The sequence below is a fragment of the Rattus norvegicus genome, chromosome 6 (assembly GCF_036323735.1).
Source record: "Rattus norvegicus strain BN/NHsdMcwi chromosome 6, GRCr8, whole genome shotgun sequence".
Taxonomy (NCBI): Eukaryota; Metazoa; Chordata; class Mammalia; order Rodentia; family Muridae; genus Rattus; species Rattus norvegicus.
Genome location: NC_086024.1, coordinates 127,951,997 through 127,971,483, shown reverse-complemented (window position 1 = coordinate 127,971,483; position 19,487 = coordinate 127,951,997). Strand labels below are relative to the sequence as shown.

At 49.3% G+C, this 19,487-nt stretch overlaps 1 protein-coding gene across 26 annotated transcripts in view; it reads right to left on the bottom strand.

Annotated features, from left to right (window-relative positions):
• Positions 1-19,487, bottom strand: part of Unc79 (unc-79 homolog, NALCN channel complex subunit) — a 250,710-nt gene that overhangs the window by 120,897 nt on the left and 110,326 nt on the right. For all 26 annotated transcript variants that reach the window (XM_063261997.1, XM_063261998.1, XM_063261995.1 and 23 more), the window contains 3 exons: positions 7,414-7,643; positions 5,393-5,564; positions 3,575-3,805 (listed from right to left, as the gene is read on the bottom strand). In XM_063261997.1, coding sequence (XP_063118067.1) covers positions 3,575-3,805; positions 5,393-5,564; positions 7,414-7,643 — 633 coding nt within the window. The remainder of the gene's footprint in view (positions 1-3,574; positions 3,806-5,392; positions 5,565-7,413; positions 7,644-19,487) is intronic.

Sequence of the window (19,487 nt, the reverse complement as noted above, 5' to 3'; positions counted from 1 at the left end):
TCCTTAGACTCTAACTGAAACAGGTACAAGGATGTTAGCCAGAGAACCCCGGACATCTCCTGTCTCCCCTGTCCACAGCCAGTACTGAGATTTCAGGTGTCACACATGGCCACATGTGGCTTTTCCTGTGGACTCCTGTGATTTGATCTTAAATATTCAGGTTTGTTTGGCAGGAACTCTCAGCACTTAGCCTTCTGTGATCTGTGTCTAAATGTTCTCCCACCCTCCTGGCCTAGCATCAACAGAGAACTAAATTCAATTGTCTAGATTCTTATTAAGATTGGGTCGTCTTGGGCAGACGAGATGACTCAGGAGGAAAAGGTGTCTGCTGTCATGTCTAATGACCTGAATTCCATCTCCCAGACCAACATAGTAAAAGAAAGGAGAGAATAAACTACAACGGATTATCCTCTGACTTCCACACACATGCCAGTGCACGTACATCCCTCCCCACCACACAATAGACAAATAACGGACTTATCTTTAGTGCTGGGTATATTGTCCCCAAAGCTTGCAAACTGAAGCTGGATGACTTAAGCTTCAAAGGACTCAACCACAGCAGTTCAAGTCCCTCAGGTAATTCACCAAATACCTAGGACATTCTTGATTTGTATGGGAAACCAGAGTCACTGTGTCGCTAACATCTTCATTTTGCTAATGTCGAGAAATGTCCACTCCAGGCCTCCTTAGCCTCAGAAACAAGGTCTGCAATCTAGCCAATCATGGATCTCTGCTCTGTTTTCTCAGGCTCACTCTGTCCCCTTCTGATCGAAGCAGCTCTGCATGCAGACCTCCTGGCATCTTGGTCAAGATCATACATACAGAGTTTATAGGAAATAGCAACGGGAGACACTCAAATTTCAAATTGCTAAGAAACTGTTTTAATGTAAAAATGTTTGGGAAAACAAACAAACAAACAAACAAAAAACCCCACCAAAGTGTGTCTGAACTTTTCATATGTGCCTAAAGCAGAGGAATTTGAAAATGCATCTCTGTTTACCCCCTCCAAAGAGAGTATCCAGAGAAACTCTGGAGAACTCATCCAGCGTAGAGAAAAATCACATTTTGTTCTTAGCTTCAAAAAGCCAAAGCCGGGCTGGAGAGGTGGCTCAGCGGTTAAGGGCACTGGCTACTCTTCCAGAGGTCCTGAGTTCAATTCCCAGCAACCACATGGTGGCTCACAACCATCTGTAATGGGATCTGACGCCCTCTTCTGGTGTATCTGAAGACAGCTGCAGTGCACTTGTATATAATAAATAAATAAATCTTAAAAAAAAACAAATAAATTAAGTAAGTCAAACAAAGAAAATGAAAATAAAATAAAATAAAATAAATACAGGGAAACCCTCTCTTTCTCTCTCTCTCTCTCTCTCTCTCTCTCTCTCTCTCTCTCTCACACACACACACACACACACACACACACACACACACACACACACACACAAAGGTCAAAGCCATGTTGAATTTGGTATGGAAACCTTAAATCTCTAACTGTTCCGAGAGTAATCAGTCGTCTTCCATTATTCTCATCAATAAAACTTCTCTTCTAATTAATCTACTGTTAGCTTTCTTGTAGGACCCGTTTTGGGAAAGGGGAAGTTCTTACCTCTCAGAATCACATCAGAACAGTCTTCTACCACTCTAAGAGAAATAACAGGAAGCATGCACAGGCAGAGTTCCAGCAACTCGAAAATGCCCATCATGTAAAGACGCAATTTTAGGCAGGCGTCAGTAGGTGGCACCAAAGAAGAGAGGACCATCGACTCTCGCCATAACTGCTCAGTCTCTGAATCCTGCAGTCACAGCTTTTCCTGCAGATGGTCTCCTATCAGACCAGTCTTAAACTGAAAATTACCTCAAGGTCTTTTTGAAAGAAAAAAATGCAAATAAAGATAAAGCCTAGAAAATACTTTGGTGGGACAATACCATGTTCTACTGCCAAAACCCAATTCTGAGCCTCCACCTTTCTGAGTTAGGCACAAATGATATTTGTAATGAAGAAATCCAGGGTCTTCCCAGCTAAGCACCTATAGGTAGTGATCCACTAGGTAGCCTGAAGAGAGGCATAGAGAAATCTGTCCTCCAACACATGGACAGGGGACTCTGGCCATTCTAGGAACCATTTTAAACAGCACAGTGCGGACTTCAACCATTACTGGGGTCTTTAATGGGAAGCTGATTTAGGGTAGCCAGAGTGAACAGGGATTCCAAAGCAGGTCTGGCCCCTCATCCCAAAGGAATGGTTGAAGACAAGAAAGGAATTTGGTATTCAGGATGAGCTCACTGGGAAGACAAAAAGGGTGAAGCCTCTCTTCCAGAATACTGGGAATGGTTCAAAACAAGAAAGGAATTTGGTATTCAGGATGACCTCACTGTGAAGACAAAGAAGGTGGGGCCTCTCTTCCCTAACACTGGCAAACTTGGAAATTACATGGGGAAGAGAGTGTGAGGTCTGCACAATGGAGAAGTCTCCATCAAACTGTTGTCTAGTTGGATGTTATCTCGGTTCTGCCCACACAGAATATTCTGTGTTGAGAAATTTACTCCGAAGGAGGGGTAGGGAGTCAATCAGGACTCCCACTGGCTCACAGGTTGTGTATCCAACAGACCTGTGGTGCTGGAAGTGGGGTGATCTGTTCCCCGTGAGATGCCTGTCCTGACTGAGGGGGTGGGCGGTCTGTCTTCTCGAAGGGTGATCTCCTGCAAAGCCTGGGTGTTCTTGGAAGGTGGGAAGTCATTACTGAAGACTTCAAGAAGGCATGACAAAGGTCTGAAAACAGGACACCTTAAACATGGGTGGTTGAGCCCTTGTAAAACTACCTTCGAGTGGCATTTATCTTAGTGTCCTTGCCTCGCAGGGGCCTGAGTAACTGTAACGACCCACTTATAGGCAGTTGACCAAGAAGGATCTGACCCAAAGAAGACCTGCAGGAAGTAAGCCTACAGATGCCAGGCTGTACCCTGCTTTTAGAGACCCACTGGGCATGTGCGAGCCCAAGCAAAGATTCATTGCTTTTAGTAGGAAGCGATCGTTGAGTCCTTGCCACTCTGCCATAATGTAGAAGTGCACATGAAGCCATCAGAATGCCCCTCATTGGCTCCAAGCCAGGAAGAAGTGAGCCCCCAAACCACATAGAAACAATTTCTTTTCTTTCTTAATAAAAACAAGCAACCCTAAGGGTACACGCATACTTAAGTTACCATAGACACCTTATACTCCCTCCCATCATGCCATTCTTCCCTATTCCAAACCAAAGCCAAAACGGCACATCACCAAAGGTGAGGATATCGCACTAACCACCCTTGGTTTTTGTTTGTTTGGATTTGGATTTTTCATTTTTTTTGATTGCACAGTAATCCCGACTGGCCTGATACTCAGTGTATAGTCTAAACTACCATGGACCCCATAGCAATCCTCCTGCCTCCGCCTCCTAAATTCTGGGATTACAAGTGTATGCCACCACATCTAAGTGAACTGTCTTTGGCTTTTGACACAGAGAGGGGGGTCGTCAAAGGTGGCGTTACCCCCAATCCCTCTCCCACAGCAAGGTCCAGATAGGTGACCTCCACTTACCCTGGCAAATTCCATGGGTTTGGGAAGAAGGCACATGACCATGACATCAAATCGGACATCACATACTGTCTTCAACCACTTGGTGACAAACTGTGGCTTCAGCTTTTCCACCAAGCTTCCGACCTCATCATCCATCATGTACGCCGTGGAGTGAAACCATTGAAATACCATGGCTACCAGCCGGGCCAGGCTCTCCGTGGGCGTGTTCTCGCTGGGTGTGCAGAGGCTCACCTGGGGTAACAGAACAGACCTGGTTCAGGTTCTGCCCAGCTTTACAACGTTATGACAAGCATATTTAAAAAGGAAAAAGGAGAGGGGCTCCAGACGAGGCATTCCAAACCAATAATGTTACAAACGGTTACCATCTATCCAGAACTACAGTCTTCTCTAAAGCCATGGGTGGATTGCCACAGCAACGGCCCTAAGCATCTAATAAGCATTGTTTCCCTATGGTAACTCCATTACGTAACCTGAACTAGAAAAATTATTTTCGAAAAGATTAAGTCGATAAAGTGATGTTTCCTTAATATCTTCAATTTTAAAAATCCTCACACATTTCAGTCCTCAAAAGATCCGATTCAGGTAAAAATTTTGCAGCAGTAATAATTCTGATACCCGAGTGCTCCTCCCAGCTCACCATGTCAGAAGTAATTTTTAAACAATATTTTACCCATTCTGAAACAATGGTTTACTTGAGCACTTGGCAGGGTCCAAAAAGATACAAAATTAATTAACTAATTGGCTAATTAATTAAAGCATTGTCCCTGCCTCCAAAGAGTTTCCAACAATAGGAGTCACTGTGTTCCTGTATAATAAGTCCTTGGAAGCAAGACATGTGGAACCAACAATTAATTCCCAATTTGGTAGTCTTTTTTTTTTCCCCTCAAGAAACTGTGTGCAAGCCTAGAAGAGAGAGATCACTATGGAGACATAATCTTTGTCTCCAGCAGGCAAGAAAGAAAAAACAGCCTGCATCTCTGCAGAAGTGGCTCATTCAGCTGGGTCTCTGCAGTGTTTGTCCACTTGGTGAACAGTACAGTCGACTCAAATCAGTGGAACCACTCACTCCCCAGTAACCCGACTACTGTTTCTGTATGTATATATAGGTATATACGTATACCAGAGACCCCCTTAACTAGACAAAAATTCCTCATGTACACAAATGATAAGACACAAATCTCCCGTGCCTTAAATTTAGTACGAGACAGCCTGCACTAGCGACTCTCCCATTGCATCTTGGGAGGGAGGCGAGCGAGCATCACTTGAGGCAAGGCCTTGGCACTGTGGCTCTCGCTGCCTGCTTGTTTGTTAAAAATCAAATAGGGGGAGGGGGTGAGCACTGACAATTATAAAATCAAAATATTGATTCACCCTGAAAAAAAACCTTAAAGACTTTCTGCCTCCTGAAGTGTCACTTATTCTGCCAATATTTAATTGTTTACATAAAAACAAACAGGCATAGGCATCTCAGTGACATTAGCTTCCTTCATCTTTAATAAGTGATAAAATGATACGTGTACCAAAAATTGGTTGTAAATTTCTTTATAATTAAGAACGAAAGTTCCCAGTATTCTGGGGACAAATAGGGACATTGTAACTTTCTAAAGGCATTCTTGGACAAAACAACAAGCCACCCAGAGTTGAGGGGAGCTGCTACCCCAGGGTATCCCCCACCCACACCCGCCCGGTTCCAGAGTTAAGTCTCCACTATTCCCTGTCTCCTTTCAAAAGAGCAGGGGCAGTTCCCTGCTCATCAGATAGATACAATGTAGAAGTGAGGAGGAGGAAGGCGGAGGGCGGCTGGCGGCTTTTCCTTACTAAGAACCATATCCCGAACTGACTGAGCAGCCTCTGGTCGTGTTTGTCATCGTCTTTGTTATCAAAGTCAGTGTTGTCCAGGGAGTGGTGGGAGGAAGAGAGGCCCAGCTGCCGCCGGCGGTTCAACTCGTGCTCCCTCTGCTCTGCGTGGAACTCCGCTTCCTTCAACAAGCTGCCCAAGAGGAGAAGAGGGAAAACAAAACAAAAACCAAAAAACGCATCCTGGATCGCAGCCCATTTGGAAGGATCGATCGCCCTGCGAGCGCTTGAGCATTGTGGTTACCCTCCTCTAAGTCCCAGTCATTTACCCAGAAACCCTAGTTTCGTTTTCTTCCTATTTCCCCATCTCAAAGATAAGCCAAGAGTCTCCTTCCTCCGATCAATCCCAAGCAGGTGGATGTGACCACCCCTCACAAGGCAAGACTGGTCATTTGCACCCAGTTGGAAGAAGAGTGGGTAGCAAGTGTTCAAGACCCTGGAAGCAAGGGAGTGGCTCCTCTCCCAGCTTGCTAGGCAAGTAGCAAATAAAAAGTAAGAACAATTAATGTTGGCAAGGGCTCAGCCAAAGCAAGTGGCTTCACATGCACTGTTGGCACTGTAAACTGATACTCACGCTTTCAAAAGCAGTTTGGTAACACATTGTGAAAATATGTAAACCCCTTCACCAGCTAACCCACCTCTGAGACTATATAGGAAGAGCCCTGTGCACAAAATATCAGAAAGTTGTTTCTAAAATATTAAAAAATTAAAGCCATATAAATCTACAATGGCTGAGAAAAACAAATTATTACTGTGTGTGTGTCTATGTATGTGTGTGTATATGTATGTGTATATGTGTCTGTGTGTGTGTGTTATGGTGTGTGGTATATACATGTGAGTTGGGGATATGGGTGTGTACACTTGTGTGTGCACCTGCAAAGGCCAGAGAAGGACACTGGGTGTCCCATTGCTCTCTGACTTATGCTATTTTGTGAGCATAAGTCATTGGACTGGAAACCCACCAGGCTTAGGCAGACAGGCCCCACAATGTCGGGATTTGCCTGTCTCAGTTCCCCAGACCTCATTACAGATAAGTGGTCATGCCCAGTCTTTTTACAGTGTGTTCCGGGGTCAGACTCAGGTCTCCATGCTTGCATAGCAAATGCTCTTACCCACTGAGCCATCTCCCAGGCCCACTCTGTGGGTTTTGCATATGGACTCGGAAGTGGTAAAAACAAAACTTCAGCCCAACATGGAGAGAGCAGACCGAATATTAGCTCAGAACCACAGACTCACTATAATCGTGGTCATATAAATAAAACACACATTGAGAACAACTGGGGAATGCACAGAACTGCACGGCTGCATTTTGATCTTTGTTTTCTGTGTGCCACTTAGTAATCATCATAATTGTATTACAGTTTGTCATCGGTATGAGAGAAAGAGAAAAGACAAAGTCTCCTTAAGAACTGTATATGTAGGTATTATTTAATTTTTAATGATCTTGTGGCTTTGGGAAATCTCTGAAAAGAACACATCTAGAGGCTGTGGTGTGAAACACTGCTTTCTTCTGGTAGACGGGCTGTCTCAATCCCTCCTCTTTAAAGTTCACCTCGGCTCTGCTGCTCCCTGGCTCCCTGCCCTTTTATACTGACAGTCAGGTAAGTATGCACATGGGCTCTGTAGCCCTCCTCCTGGCTAACACTGCCATGCTCCAGCCTCTGCTTCACCACCCTAACACCCCACCACCCTAGCACTGGCTTCCTCTGCCCACTGCTACCCTGTGCTCACCAGAGCCTATTGCAATTACAAGTTTCCTTTCTTTAGTCCCTGCTTGGGTAACCAAAGGGCATTTGTGTTTCCCAAGTACCCAGCACAAGGCCTTGCATATGATATTCATCCAATCAAAGTATTTATTGAACTCATACGTTTTATTAAAACATCATCATGGCGGACTGCACAGGGCGTGAGAAATGGGTGGATCTGCTCCACTCTGTATGCGCAAGCCCAGTTCAAAGCCACACAGGGGCAGCCATAGTTACCTGATCACTGCCTCCACAGCGCAGACCAGCTCCTCCGCCCCACACTCCCGGGTGTTGATGGGGGGCGGAGAGGTCTGGTAGAGGTGAGTCTCTGCGGTGGCCCCCACCTCGTTACTGTGGTGGTTCGAATGGCACCTTTTGCAGTACCGAACAGGCCTGTTTCCGTGGCGACCGCAGCACCCTGCGGAAAAGCAGGTGACCACTGCCCTTCTGACATGGGAACTGCAGTTCTGGAAGCAAAGAAGGCAAAGCCAATTAAAGCTGGCTTCTGAGACAAAGGTGGATAAAACCTCAAGGGGCCACACAGGAAGTGACCCGGTTTCCAAAATTCAAGATATTGTCTAGTTACTCGGAGGGGTTCAATTCTAGTGGAAAGGATGGATATGGTCTAGAAAGCAATGGAACTGCATTAGGAAGCTGGTTTGGTTGAATTGAATGCTTAAGATTTCTCAACAGATGTTAAGAATTAAAACATAGAACCGGGATGCAGAGAAAGCCCGTCACAGCACCCCAGAGTCAGGAAGGAAAGATTTCAACTTCTAGCATAATCCTTTGAAAAATTAGTCGATCTGCCACTCACAGAGTAGATCTCCTCTGCAGTTCACCTGTCCTTGCCATTCAAGGAGGGAGGTCAGGATACTCTGGGCTGGTGACTCTGTAGCAGGGCATTCTCCACTCCCAGCCCTCCAAAGGCCTAACAAGCATACGGAGGAGCACCACAAGGACACACCAAAGCACAACTAGATCTAGTCACAGAACCACCACAACACCAACCACAGCAGAGGAATCAACAGACGGAGCCATGGGAAGGAGAAAAGCTGTGCAGCAGAAAGAGAGGCCTTTCCATCTCGGGGGAGGGGATATTGTCATCGCTGCCCTGACAAGAGCAGGAAGGTGAGGAAGCCTCTATGGGAAGTGATCTGCGGAGCTCTGAGGGAGCAGGGAGCACCCTGACATCATCAGACAAAGCAGGAGAGCTTGACAGATATGATAACTCAAGGACAAATAATCCCCTGGGCTTCTATCAACTCAGAGTTTGGAAAGAGTGGGGAACCCTCCTGACAGAAACCCCAGGGGAGTCAGGAGGAAGGCTGCAAACACAAACCCTCCATCAACATGTCAGCGATGCAATGAACTGTCAGTGGGAACTACCAGTTCACTTCTTCAGGTACGAGGCTACTGACTTCGGACGCTGGTGTTAGAAAAATCCCATTTTCCTAACATGACTCAGGACAACACACCATCAGAGCAAGACAGGGATATTCAAGTCTCTACTCCTTCCACAATCACAGCTTTCCCAACAGACTGCAGCTGTGTGTTTATGGTCATAGAGTTTAAAATATTTATAATATATTGTTACTAGTCTTTTAGATAAGCTGTTGAGATGTCTTGTGATCCTTCTACTAAGATTCCTTGTGATTTTCCTCTGTTTGGGCATCCAAGTCAGCGCTGATTTTTCCTTGTTTTTGGATGCCATTGAGCACTGTGCACAGCCCTCACTGTTCACACAACAGCTGTGACCTCTGAATGAGATCCTCAGGGCCAGGCCTGTTGACTGTTGAGAGTCCCTCATAGAAGGAGGGATATGGAGGGTCGCTAGACCTTTACCTGGTATTCTAGCCACTTCCTCCTACACTCTCAGTCAGCTCTGGGCAATTCTGCCCCAGTTGCACATGGCTCTATGATCTCAGAAAAATGCTAGAGTACTGAGCCTGGAGTATTAACCGAAGAGGAGACCATAGGGAAGTTACCACTCATGCCATGGTTTGACTTTCTGGTGGTACGGGTGCTTTGCGGTCACCCAAGCTCCATTCAGCGACCTCTCACCCATCTCTATACATAAGGCTTTGGATTTTGAGGGAAGAGTACTTTGTTCTGTTGTGGGTGCCCTCTCTGGAGAGAGGAGACATCTGTGTATCCATAGGGAAAGTTCATGCAATGACCTTTCTCTCTCAGATGCTGAGTTTCACTTACATGTATTCTTTTTAGTGTAGAGCTCCTTTTGTTCGCCCTCCAATCAACACATACGGTTCTACCGGCAGGGCAGTATTGCTCAGCATACACACTTAGTGGCCTTTCTCCCTTACAGCTGCTGCTGTTGCTTGAATACTTACTCCAAACCCCACCCCTAAACCCCCATGTTGAAATCTTAACCCCCGCATGGTGATATTAGGAGGCAGCACCTATGGGAGTTGAGCAAGTCATGATGACAGAGACTTCAGAGGTGTAATCGGTGCCCTTACGAAAGGGACCTTGAGAGAGCTGGCTGTGAAAATATGCCACGAGAGATGCCATGTTTGATAAGCAGGCTCTCCCACACATCAAATTTACCAATGCCTTGATCTTGGACTTCCCAATAGACAGGTGTTGTTTGCAAGTTCCCAATCTATGACATTTTGTAGCAGCCCAAATAGACTAAGGCAATTATAATTAGCTTTAAGTTCCTTTGATATTTTCACTGTTACGTAAATAACAGGCTGTGGGTGTGACTTTATCATTCACCACAATACAGTCCTTGAGTTTCCGGTCAGCTGTTTGCCTGCCTTCCTTTCAACTGCCCAGGTACTCCCCAAATCCTAGCACCATTTTTAAAATTTTTTCTTTTTCTTAAACTTTCTTGTCATGCTACCATGTGCAAGGAAGAAAAGTTCATGTACCGTGATTGCCTATACTCGATGTGAGATTTTTCTATGGTTCACATAGAACATACCGAATGCCTTGAAACACACAGAGGAAGAAAAATCCACTACAGAACCTCTCCAAACATTCAGCTGTGTAAACGACACAGGCAGCAGTTACATCAAGCAGAATCAGTACATGCAGAATCATCTCGTGAACACAACAACAGGGTTCGTAAACATCCACTAAGCACCTGCTATAATCCTAAGTCCTCAGATAAGTCCTTAGCTGTATGGACAGTCGATACGAACTGACTGCCACCTTCTTTTCCCCACTTCTCTCCCGTAGTCAAACCCAGACAGATGGTGACGCTTAGGTCATGCCTGGGACCAGACTCTGCTCTCTAGAGGCCTTCTAGCCTAACCTCTTTAACAAGTAGAGTCTTTCTCCCATCTCTTAAGTCTGAGGCGGTGTTGTGGGCTTGCTTTTGAATGTAATCAATGCAATGGTTGGTGTGTGACTCCTGAGCTTCGCTTCAAGAGGCTTTGACCATCCCAGGCTGTTGGAACACTGTTACCTCAAGAACCTGTCAGTACACGACATTCAAGGAGGGTGTTCAGACACCTAGTCTCTGTGCCATTCCAGGTAACCCAGCATGTTGCAGGCACGACAATATGGAAAGTAGGGAGCAGCCAACCTCCAGTAACCTTTCAACTCACCGTGCTCCATGTAGGAGAACAGGCAAAACCAGAAGAGATGCCCCGTCAACCTGAGGCCAAATTACCAAGCTACTATTTAGTGTAAACAAATAAGTAGTCATCATACGAAGATGTTACATTTGCCTGGGCCTTAGCCAAGATGAAAATGGAGTCCAGAAGTGGGACGCAGGCAGAACACACACCAAGAAAGTGCCTTTGCTGCTGGTGCCAGGTGGGAGGTGAGATCTAGAGAGGGAGCCAAGAGCTAAATGGTGCCCACTGGAGGGGGCTGAAAGGGTGGTAGGAAAATGGTCTTTGAAAGCTAGAAAAGAGGTGAGCTAGATGCATTCTTCACGTCCTTCACGATAGAGCGCTTGCATAGGCATGAGCTCTGTCCCCATGGCAAAGAGAGGGGAGAAGGGGAGGAGGTAAGTGGGAGAGTGGGGAGAAAGACAGGGGGGAATGGAGGGGAGGGACTTTTATTTTGTAGTAGTGAAACACCCAGGATAACTGCTGTCTAAAATAAAATTAAAAAAATAAAATAAAATAAAATGCAGGCACCTGATGAGTGTGCACCTGATGAGTGTGCACCTGATGAGTGTGTACCTGATGAGTGTGCAGGTGTGACTGAATGGTGAATCACCTGTGCTAACTGCACCTGGTCAGGTATGAGAGGGTAGGAGCCACCTAACAGGGACTGAGTTCTTTGGAAAGGAGGTCCCAGAGGAATTCATAAAAACCAAGAAGCCAGCATTGAGAGTAGGGGGAAAGGGGCAGATGAACATAAACAATGCTCCTTAGAAAACATTGAAACAATCACAGAACTGACTGTGCTGCATAATAAGCCAATCAGGAACTCAGCCACTTGGTTATGTGCCTGGATTCTCCAAATTGAGATTCTCATGCGACAGAAGCAAGAGCTCTGCTCTGCTCTGCTCTGCTCTGCTCTGCTCTGCTCTGCTCTGCTCTGCTCTGCTCTGCTCTCCTCTGCTCTGTTCTGCTCTCTGCTCTGCTCTGCTCTGCTCTCCTCTGCTCTGTTCTGCTCTCTGCTCTGCTCTGCTCTGCACTCTGCTCTGCTCTGCTCTCTGCTCCGCTCTGCTCTGCTCTGCTCTGCTCTGCTCTGCTCTGCACTCTGCTCTGCTCTGCTCTGCTCTCTGCTCTGCTCTGCTCTGCTCTCCGCTGCTCTGCTCTCTGCTCCGCTCTGCTCTGCTATGCTCTGCTCTCTGCTCTGCTCTGCTCTGCTCTGCTCTCCTCTGCTCTGCTCTGCTCTGTTCTGCTCTCCTCTGCTCTGCTCTGCTCTCCTCTGCTCTGCTCTCCTCTGCTCTCCTCTGCTCTGCTCTGCTCTCCTCTCCTCTGCTCTGCTCTCCTCTGCTCTGCTCTGCTCTGCTCTCCTCTGCTCTGCTCTGCTCTCCTCTGCTCTGCTCTGCTCTCTGCTCTGCTCTGCTCTGCTCTGCTCTCTCCTCTGCTCTGCTCTCCTCTGCTCTGCTCTGCTCTCTGCTCTGCTCTGCTCTGGTCTGCTCTGCTCTGCTCTCCTCTGCTCTGGTCTGCTCTCCTCTGCTCTGCTCTCCTCTGCTCTGCTTTCCTCTGCTCTGGTCTGCTCTCCTCTGCTCTGCTCTCCTCTGCTCTGCTCTGCTCTCTGCTCTGCTCTCCTCTGCTCTGGTCTGCTCTCCTCTGCTCTGCTTTCCTCTGCTCTGGTCTGCTCTCCTCTGCTCTGCTCTCCTCTGCTCTGCTCTGCTCTCTGCTCTGCTCTCCTCTGCTCTGGTCTGCTCTCCTCTGCTCTGCTCTCCTCTGCTCTGCTCTCCTCTGCTCTGGTCTGCTCTCCTCTGCTCTGCTCTCCTCTGCTCTGCTCTGCTCTCTGCTCTGCTCTCCTCTGCTCTGCTCTGCTCTCTGCTCTGCTCTCCTCTGCTCTGCTCTGCTCTCCTCTGCTCTGCTCTGCTCTCTGCTCTGCTCTCCTCTGCTCTCTGCTCTGCTCTCCTCTGCTCTGTTCTGCTCTCCTCTGCTCTGCTCTGCTCTTCTCTTCTCTTCTCTCCTCTGCTCTGTTCTGCTCTCTGCTCTGCTCTGCTCTCCTCTGCTCTGCTCCGCTCTGCTCTCCTCTGCTCTGCTCTCCTCTGCTCTGCTCTGCTCTCCTCTGCTCTGCTCTGCTCTCCTCTGCTCTGCTCTGCTCTCTGCTCTGCTCTCTCCTCTGCTCTGCTCTCCTCTGCTCTGCTCTGCTCTCCTCTGCTCTGCTCTGCTCTCCTCTCCTCTGCTCTGCTCTCCTCTGCTCTGCTCTGCTCTCCTCTGCTCTGCTCTGCTCTCCTCTGCTCTGCTCTGCTCTCTGCTCTGCTCTGCTCTCTCCTCTGCTCTGCTCTCCTCTGCTCTGCTCTGCTCTCTGCTCTGCTCTGGTCTGCTCTGCTCTCCTCTGCTCTGGTCTGCTCTCCTCTGCTCTGCTCTCCTCTGCTCTGCTTTCCTCTGCTCTGGTCTGCTCTCCTCTGCTCTGCTCTCCTCTGCTCTGCTCTGCTCTCCTCTGCTCTGCTCTGCTCTCTGCTCTGCTCTCCTCTGCTCTGCTCTGCTCTCTGCTCTGCTCTGCTCTGCGATGCTCTGCTCTCCTCTGCTCTGCTCTGCGATGCTCTGCGATGCTCTCCTCTCCTCTGCTCTGCTTTCCTCTGCTCTCCTCTGCTCTGCTTTCCTCTGCTCTGTTCTGCTCTCCTCTGCTCTGCTCTCCTCTGCTCTGCTTTCCTCTGCTCTGCTCTGCTCTGCTCTGCTCTGCTCTCCTCTGCTCTGCTCTCCTCTGCTCTGCTCTGTTCTCTGCTCTGCTCTGCTCTCCTCTGCTCTGCTCTGCTCTCTGCTCTGCTCTGCGATGCTCTGCTCTCCTCTGCTCTGCTCTGCGATGCTCTGCGATGCTCTCCTCTGCTCTGCTCTGCTCTCTGCTCTGCTCTGCTCTGTTCTGCTCTCCTCTGCTCTGCTCTGCTCTCCTCTGCTCTGCTCTCCTCTGCTCTGCTATCTCCTCTGCTCTGTTCTGCAAGGCTCTGCTCTGCTCTGCTCTCCTCTCTCCTCTGCTCTGTTCTGCAATGCTCTGCTCTGCTCTCCTCTGCTCTGCTATCTCCTCTGCTCTGTTCTGCTCTCCTCTGCTCTGTTCTGCTCTCCTCTGCTCTGCTCTGCTCTGCTCTGCTCTTCTCTTCTCTTCTCTCCTCTGCTCTGTTCTGCTCTCTGCTCTGCTCTGCTCTCCTCTGCTCTGCTCCGCTCTCTGCTCCGCTCTGCTCTGCTCTGCACTCTGCTCTGCTCTGCTCTCTGCTCCGCTCTGCTCTGCTCTGCTCTGCTCTGCACTCTGCTCTGCTCTGCTCTGCTCTCTGCTCTGCACTGCTCTCCGCTGCTCTGCTCTCTGCTCCGCTCTGCTCTGCTCTGCACTCTGCTCTGCTCTGCTCTCTGCTCCGCTCTGCTCTGCTCTGCTCTGCTCTGCACTCTGCTCTGCTCTGCTCTGCTCTCCTCTGCTCTGCTCTCCTCTGCTCTGCTCTGCTCTGTTCTGCTCTCCTCTGCTCTGCTCTCCTCTGCTCTGCTCTGCTCTCCTCTGCTCTGCTCTGCTCTCCTCTGCTCTGGTCTGCTCTCCTCTGCTCTGCTTTCCTCTGCTCTGGTCTGCTCTCCTCTGCTCTCTGCTCTGCTCTGCTCTCTCCTCTGCTCTGCTCTGCTCTCTGCTCTGCTCTGGTCTGCTCTGCTCTGCTCTCCTCTGCTCTGGTCTGCTCTCCTCTGCTCTGCTCTCCTCTGCTCTGCTTTCCTCTGCTCTGGTCTGCTCTCCTCTGCTCTGCTCTCCTCTGCTCTGCTCTGCTCTGCTCTGCTCTCTGCTCTGCACTGCGATGCTCTGCTCTCCTCTGCTCTGCTCTGCTCTGCTCTGCGATGCTCTCCTCTCCTCTGCTCTGCTCTGCTTTCCTCTGCTCTCCTCTGCTCTGCTTTCCTCTGCTCTGTTCTGCTCTCCTCTGCTCTGCTCTCCTCTGCTCTGCTTTCCTCTGCTCTGCTCTGCTCTGCTCTCCTCTGCTCTGCTCTCCTCTGCTCTGCTCTGTTCTCTGCTCTGCTCTCCTCTGCTCTGCTCTGCTCTCTGCTCTGCTCTCTGCTCTGCTCTGCGATGCTCTGCTCTCCTCTGCTCTGCTCTGCGATGCTCTCCTCTGCTCTGCTCTGCTCTCTGCTCTGCTCTGTTCTGCTCTCCTCTGCTCTGCTCTGCTCTCCTCTGCTCTGCTCTCCTCTGCTCTCCTCTGCTCTGCTATCTCCTCTGCTCTGTTCTGCAATGCTCTGCTCTGCTCTGCTCTCCTCTCTCCTCTGCTCTGTTCTGCAATGCTCTGCTCTGCTCTCCTCTGCTCTGCTCTCTGCTCTGCTCTGCTCTGCTCTGCTCTGCTCTGCTCTGTGATGCTCTGCTCTCCTCTGCTCTGCTCTCTGCTCTGCTCTGTTCTCCTCTGCTCTGCTCTGCTCTGCTCTCCTCTGCTCTCTGCTCTCCTCTGCTCTGCTCTGCGATGCTCTGCTCTGTTCTGCTCTCCTCTGCTCTGCTCTGCTCTCTGCTCTGCTCTCTGCTCTGCTCTCCTCTGCTCTGCTCTGTTCTGCTCTCCTCTGCTCTGCTCTGCTCTGCTCTGTTCTGCTCTCCTCTGCTCTGTTCTGCTCTCCTCTGCTCTGTTCTGCTCTCTGCTCTCCTCTGCTCTGCTCTCCTCTGCTCTGCTCTGCTCTCTGCTCTGCTCTGCTCTCTGCTCTGCTCTGCTCTGCTCTCTGCTCTGCTCTGCTCTCCTCTGCTCTGCTCTCCTCTGCTCTGCTCTCCTCTGCTCTGCTCTGCTCTCTGCTCTGCTCTCCTCTGCTCTGCTCTCCTCTGCTCTGCTCTGCTCTCTGCTCTGCTCTCCTCTGCTCTGCTCTGCGATGCTCTCCTCTGCTCTGCTCTCCTCTGCTCTGCTCTCCTCTGCTCTGCTCTCCTCTGCTCTGCTCTCCTCTGCTCTGCTCTCCTCTGCTCTGTTCTGCTCTGCTCTCTGCTCTGCTCTGCTCTCCTCTGCTCTGCTCTCCTCTGCTCTGCTCTCTCCTCTGCTCTGCTCTGCTCTGCTCTCTCCTCTGCTCTGCTCTGTTCTGCTCTGCTCTGCGATGCTCTGCTCTGCTCTCCTCTGCTCTGCTCTGCTCTCCTCTGCTCTGCTCTCCTCTGCTCTGCTCTCCTCTGCTCTCTGCTCTGCTCTGCGATGCTCTGCTCTGCGATGCTCTGCTCTGCTCTCCTCTGCTCTGTTCTGCTCTGCTCTCTGCTCTGCTCTGTTCTGCTCTCCTCTGCTCTGCTCTCTGCTCTGTTCTGCTCTGCTCTCTGCTCTGCTCTGTTCTGCTCTCCTCTGCTCTGCTCTGCGATGCTCTGCTCTGCTCTCCTCTGCTCTGCTCTGCTCTGCGATGCTCTGCTCTCCTCTGCTCTGCTCTCTGCTCTCCTCTGCTCTGCTCTGCAATGCTCTGTTCTGCTCTCCTCTGCTCTGCTCTCTGCTCTGCTCTGCTCTCCTCTGCTCTGCTCTCCTCTGCTCTGCTCTGCTCTCCTCTGCTCTGCGATGCTCTGCTCTCCTCTGCTCTGCTCTGCTCTCCTCTGCTCTGCTCTGCTCTCCTCTGCTCTGCTCTGCTCTCCTCTGCTCTGCTCTGCTCTCTGCTCTGCTCTGCTCTGCTCTGCGATGCTCTGCTCTGCTCTCCTCTGCTCTGCTCTGCTCTCTGCTCTGCTCTCCTCTGCTCTGCTCTCCTCTGCTCTGCTCTGCTCTGCTCTCCTCTGCTCTGCTCTCCTATGCTCTCCTCTCCTCTCCTCTGCTCTGCTCTCTGCTCTCCTCTCCTCTGCTCTGCTCTCCTCTGCTCTCCTCTGCTCTGCTCTCCTCTGCTCTCCTCTGCTCTGTTCTGCTCTGCTCTCTGCTCTGCTCTGTTCTGCTCTCCTCTGCTCTGCTCTGCTCTCCTCTGCTCTGCTCTGCGATCCTCTGCTCTGCTCTCTCCTCTGCTCTGCTCTGCTCTGCTCTCCTCTACTCTGCTCTGCGATGCGATGCTCTGCTCTGCGATGCTCTGCTCTCCTCTGCTCTGCTCTCCTCTGCTCTCCTCTGCTCTGTTCTGCTCTGCTCTGCTCTGTTCTGCTCTCCTCTGCTCTGCTCTCTGCTCTGTTCTGCTCTGCTCTCTGCTCTGCTCTGTTCTGCTCTCCTCTGCTCTGCTCTGCAATGCTCTTCTCTGCTCTCCTCTGCTCTGCTCTGCTCTGCGATGCTCTGCGATGCTCTGCGATGCTCTGCTCTCCTCTGCTCTGCTCTCTGCTCTCCTCTGCTCTGCTCTGCAATGCTCTGCTCTGTTCTGCTCTTCTCTGCTCTGCTCTGCTCTCCTCTGCTCTCTGCTCTGCTCTCCTCTGCTCTGCTCTCCTCTCCTCTGCTCTGCTCTCCTCTGCTCTGCTCTCCTCTCCTCTGCTCTGCTCTGCTCTGCTCTGAGATGCTCTGCGATGCTCTGCTCTGCGATGCTCTGCTCTGCTCTGCAATACTCAGGGGCTAACGTGCAATGCCTCAAACTGCTGGGAGCCAGAAGCACTGAAGCCTGGAGTCTTCTTTACCCATGGCTGAGAAAACTGAAGGATTGGCTCAACTAGGCCCTTTCTCTACAACTTCTGTGCCTGCCCTCTCCATATGCTCTGGCGTACTCATTAATTTTATGCTGCTATGACAAAATACACATGGCTCCAGATACAAAGAAGATAGTTTAATTTTTAAGCTTCATATCATGGATGTTCAAAGGCATGGCAGAGGCCAGGCTCTGATGAGGACCTCCTGATGGATGAGTCTCCAAATGGCAGAAGTGCTTGTGGGGAGGGGAACCACATGGCAAGCCAGAGACCAAAAGGGGTCAAATTTGGTCTTCTGTAACAACCCATTCCGTGGGGCTCACTCGTGTTCTCTGAGACCTATGAAGAGGTATGCAGTCTGTCCTGAGTGATACTCTACTAGGTTCCACCTCTTAACATTGTCACCTATGGGACCAAACTTCAAGCACATGAGCCTTAGAGAACAAACTACATCCAAACCACTTGGGTTCTCATGACACATAAAAAGATTCTGGAGGAACACCAGGTACTCAGGAGTACCAGGAGTAATGTGACCTTTCATGACCTAGCCTAGGTCATACAGTCAGTTCTGTTACCTGAAGAGAGTCACACACTCCCAACCCAGGGGAAGAAACAGAGGCTCTACTTCTCACTGCGAGGAGAATCAAAGAATGGCCTTCTCACCACAATGTTTCTATTCCTTATTTCATGAACCATACTCCTCATCCAAGGAAGCCCCCCCAAAGTCTCACTGTGACCACTGCCCTAGACACCACAGGTCATCTCTGTCACATATTGTTTCAGTCCTCATCCAGAGAATCCAGATCCATCACAAATGCCCCTCCTGGCCACAGATGTGGAATTACTATGAGTTTGGAAGAGAATTGTGTGCCTGGCAGTGTGGGACTACCATGGTAGACAGACCATACCAAGAGGTTACTGTGATCCATGCCAAGTGGCTACTATGAAAGACAGTATACATGAAAGACTGTCCACACTGAGTGGCCACTGTGTTAGAGCATCCACACTGAGTGGCTGGTTGTGGTAGGCCATCTAAACTGAATGACTGGCTATATAATCTACAAAGCTGTAAAGTCTGGAAGACATGGTTCATTGGATTCAGATGAGCCTCATGGAGAGCTTAGAGCTTCATTCTGAGGTCAAAAGAAAGAGACACATCGGTAAAACATTTGGCTATGACACTACCCTGGTCATGGGAAAAGGAAAGGTAGCATGAGGAACTCAGGGTCTACTAAATAATTTTATTTAGGGTTAGAGATACCACCTGAGTATTCTTATTGATAGGGGCACTGGGAAGATAGCTCAATGGGCCAAGGGCTTGCTATTCAAGAGTCTGAAGCCCAGGAACAATTAAAAGCTGGGTATAATGCTGTACATTCATAAGACCCAGATCTGGGGGACAAGTGGACATCAGAGTCTCACTGGCCAGCAAGATGAACTGAAACCATAGACTCCAGATTCTGTCTCAAAACATAAAGAGGAGAGCAATGGGGCAAGACACCTCATGGCAGTCTTTGGCCTGCACATGCATACATGCAGGGAAGCACAGTTGTGTGTGTGTGTGTGTGTGTGTGTGTGTGTGTGTGTGTGTGTGTACACATATAAAGTGTAACTGTGAGAAAAAAGTGAATGAATTATCCTACATACAACTAGAGTTTAAAGAGAAAATATTGAACCCAGGACACTCTTCCCAGTCAGTGATTTAAGATTCTCAAAGCAAGAGAAAGTTCCTGGGTAAACACTAAATCCAGGGCCCCATCAGGAAAATGCGATCTTAGAGAAAAGAATGATGATGGGGTTAGATACAAAGCCATTTATTAAGACTTGGAATGAGTGTGTTACGTCATAGACTCTTTTAGGCAAAGACCTGCACATTTTAAGGGCAGACACCACTGTCCTCACAACTAAATAATAGAGCTGAGGCTTTGGGGCATTAGTCCCAGAAGCCTCACGGAGAGTTGAGGGTACCACAGGGCATATGTCAGAGATTTCAGAGACATGTCTGTACCTCTAACTTGAGTTTAACGAAAGAGCTTTGTGATGGGCCCATAAAAGCCAGTGTTTCTCGTGGATTCTGTCAGGGTGAACAGAGACCTAAGATGAAGATGCTCTCGGGCTTGGATGATCCTGAGAACAAAGAGTAGGACGAGAAATCGTCTTGTCCTGGCTAATTTTACATCAACATGGCACGAGCTAGAGTCTTAGAAAAGGAG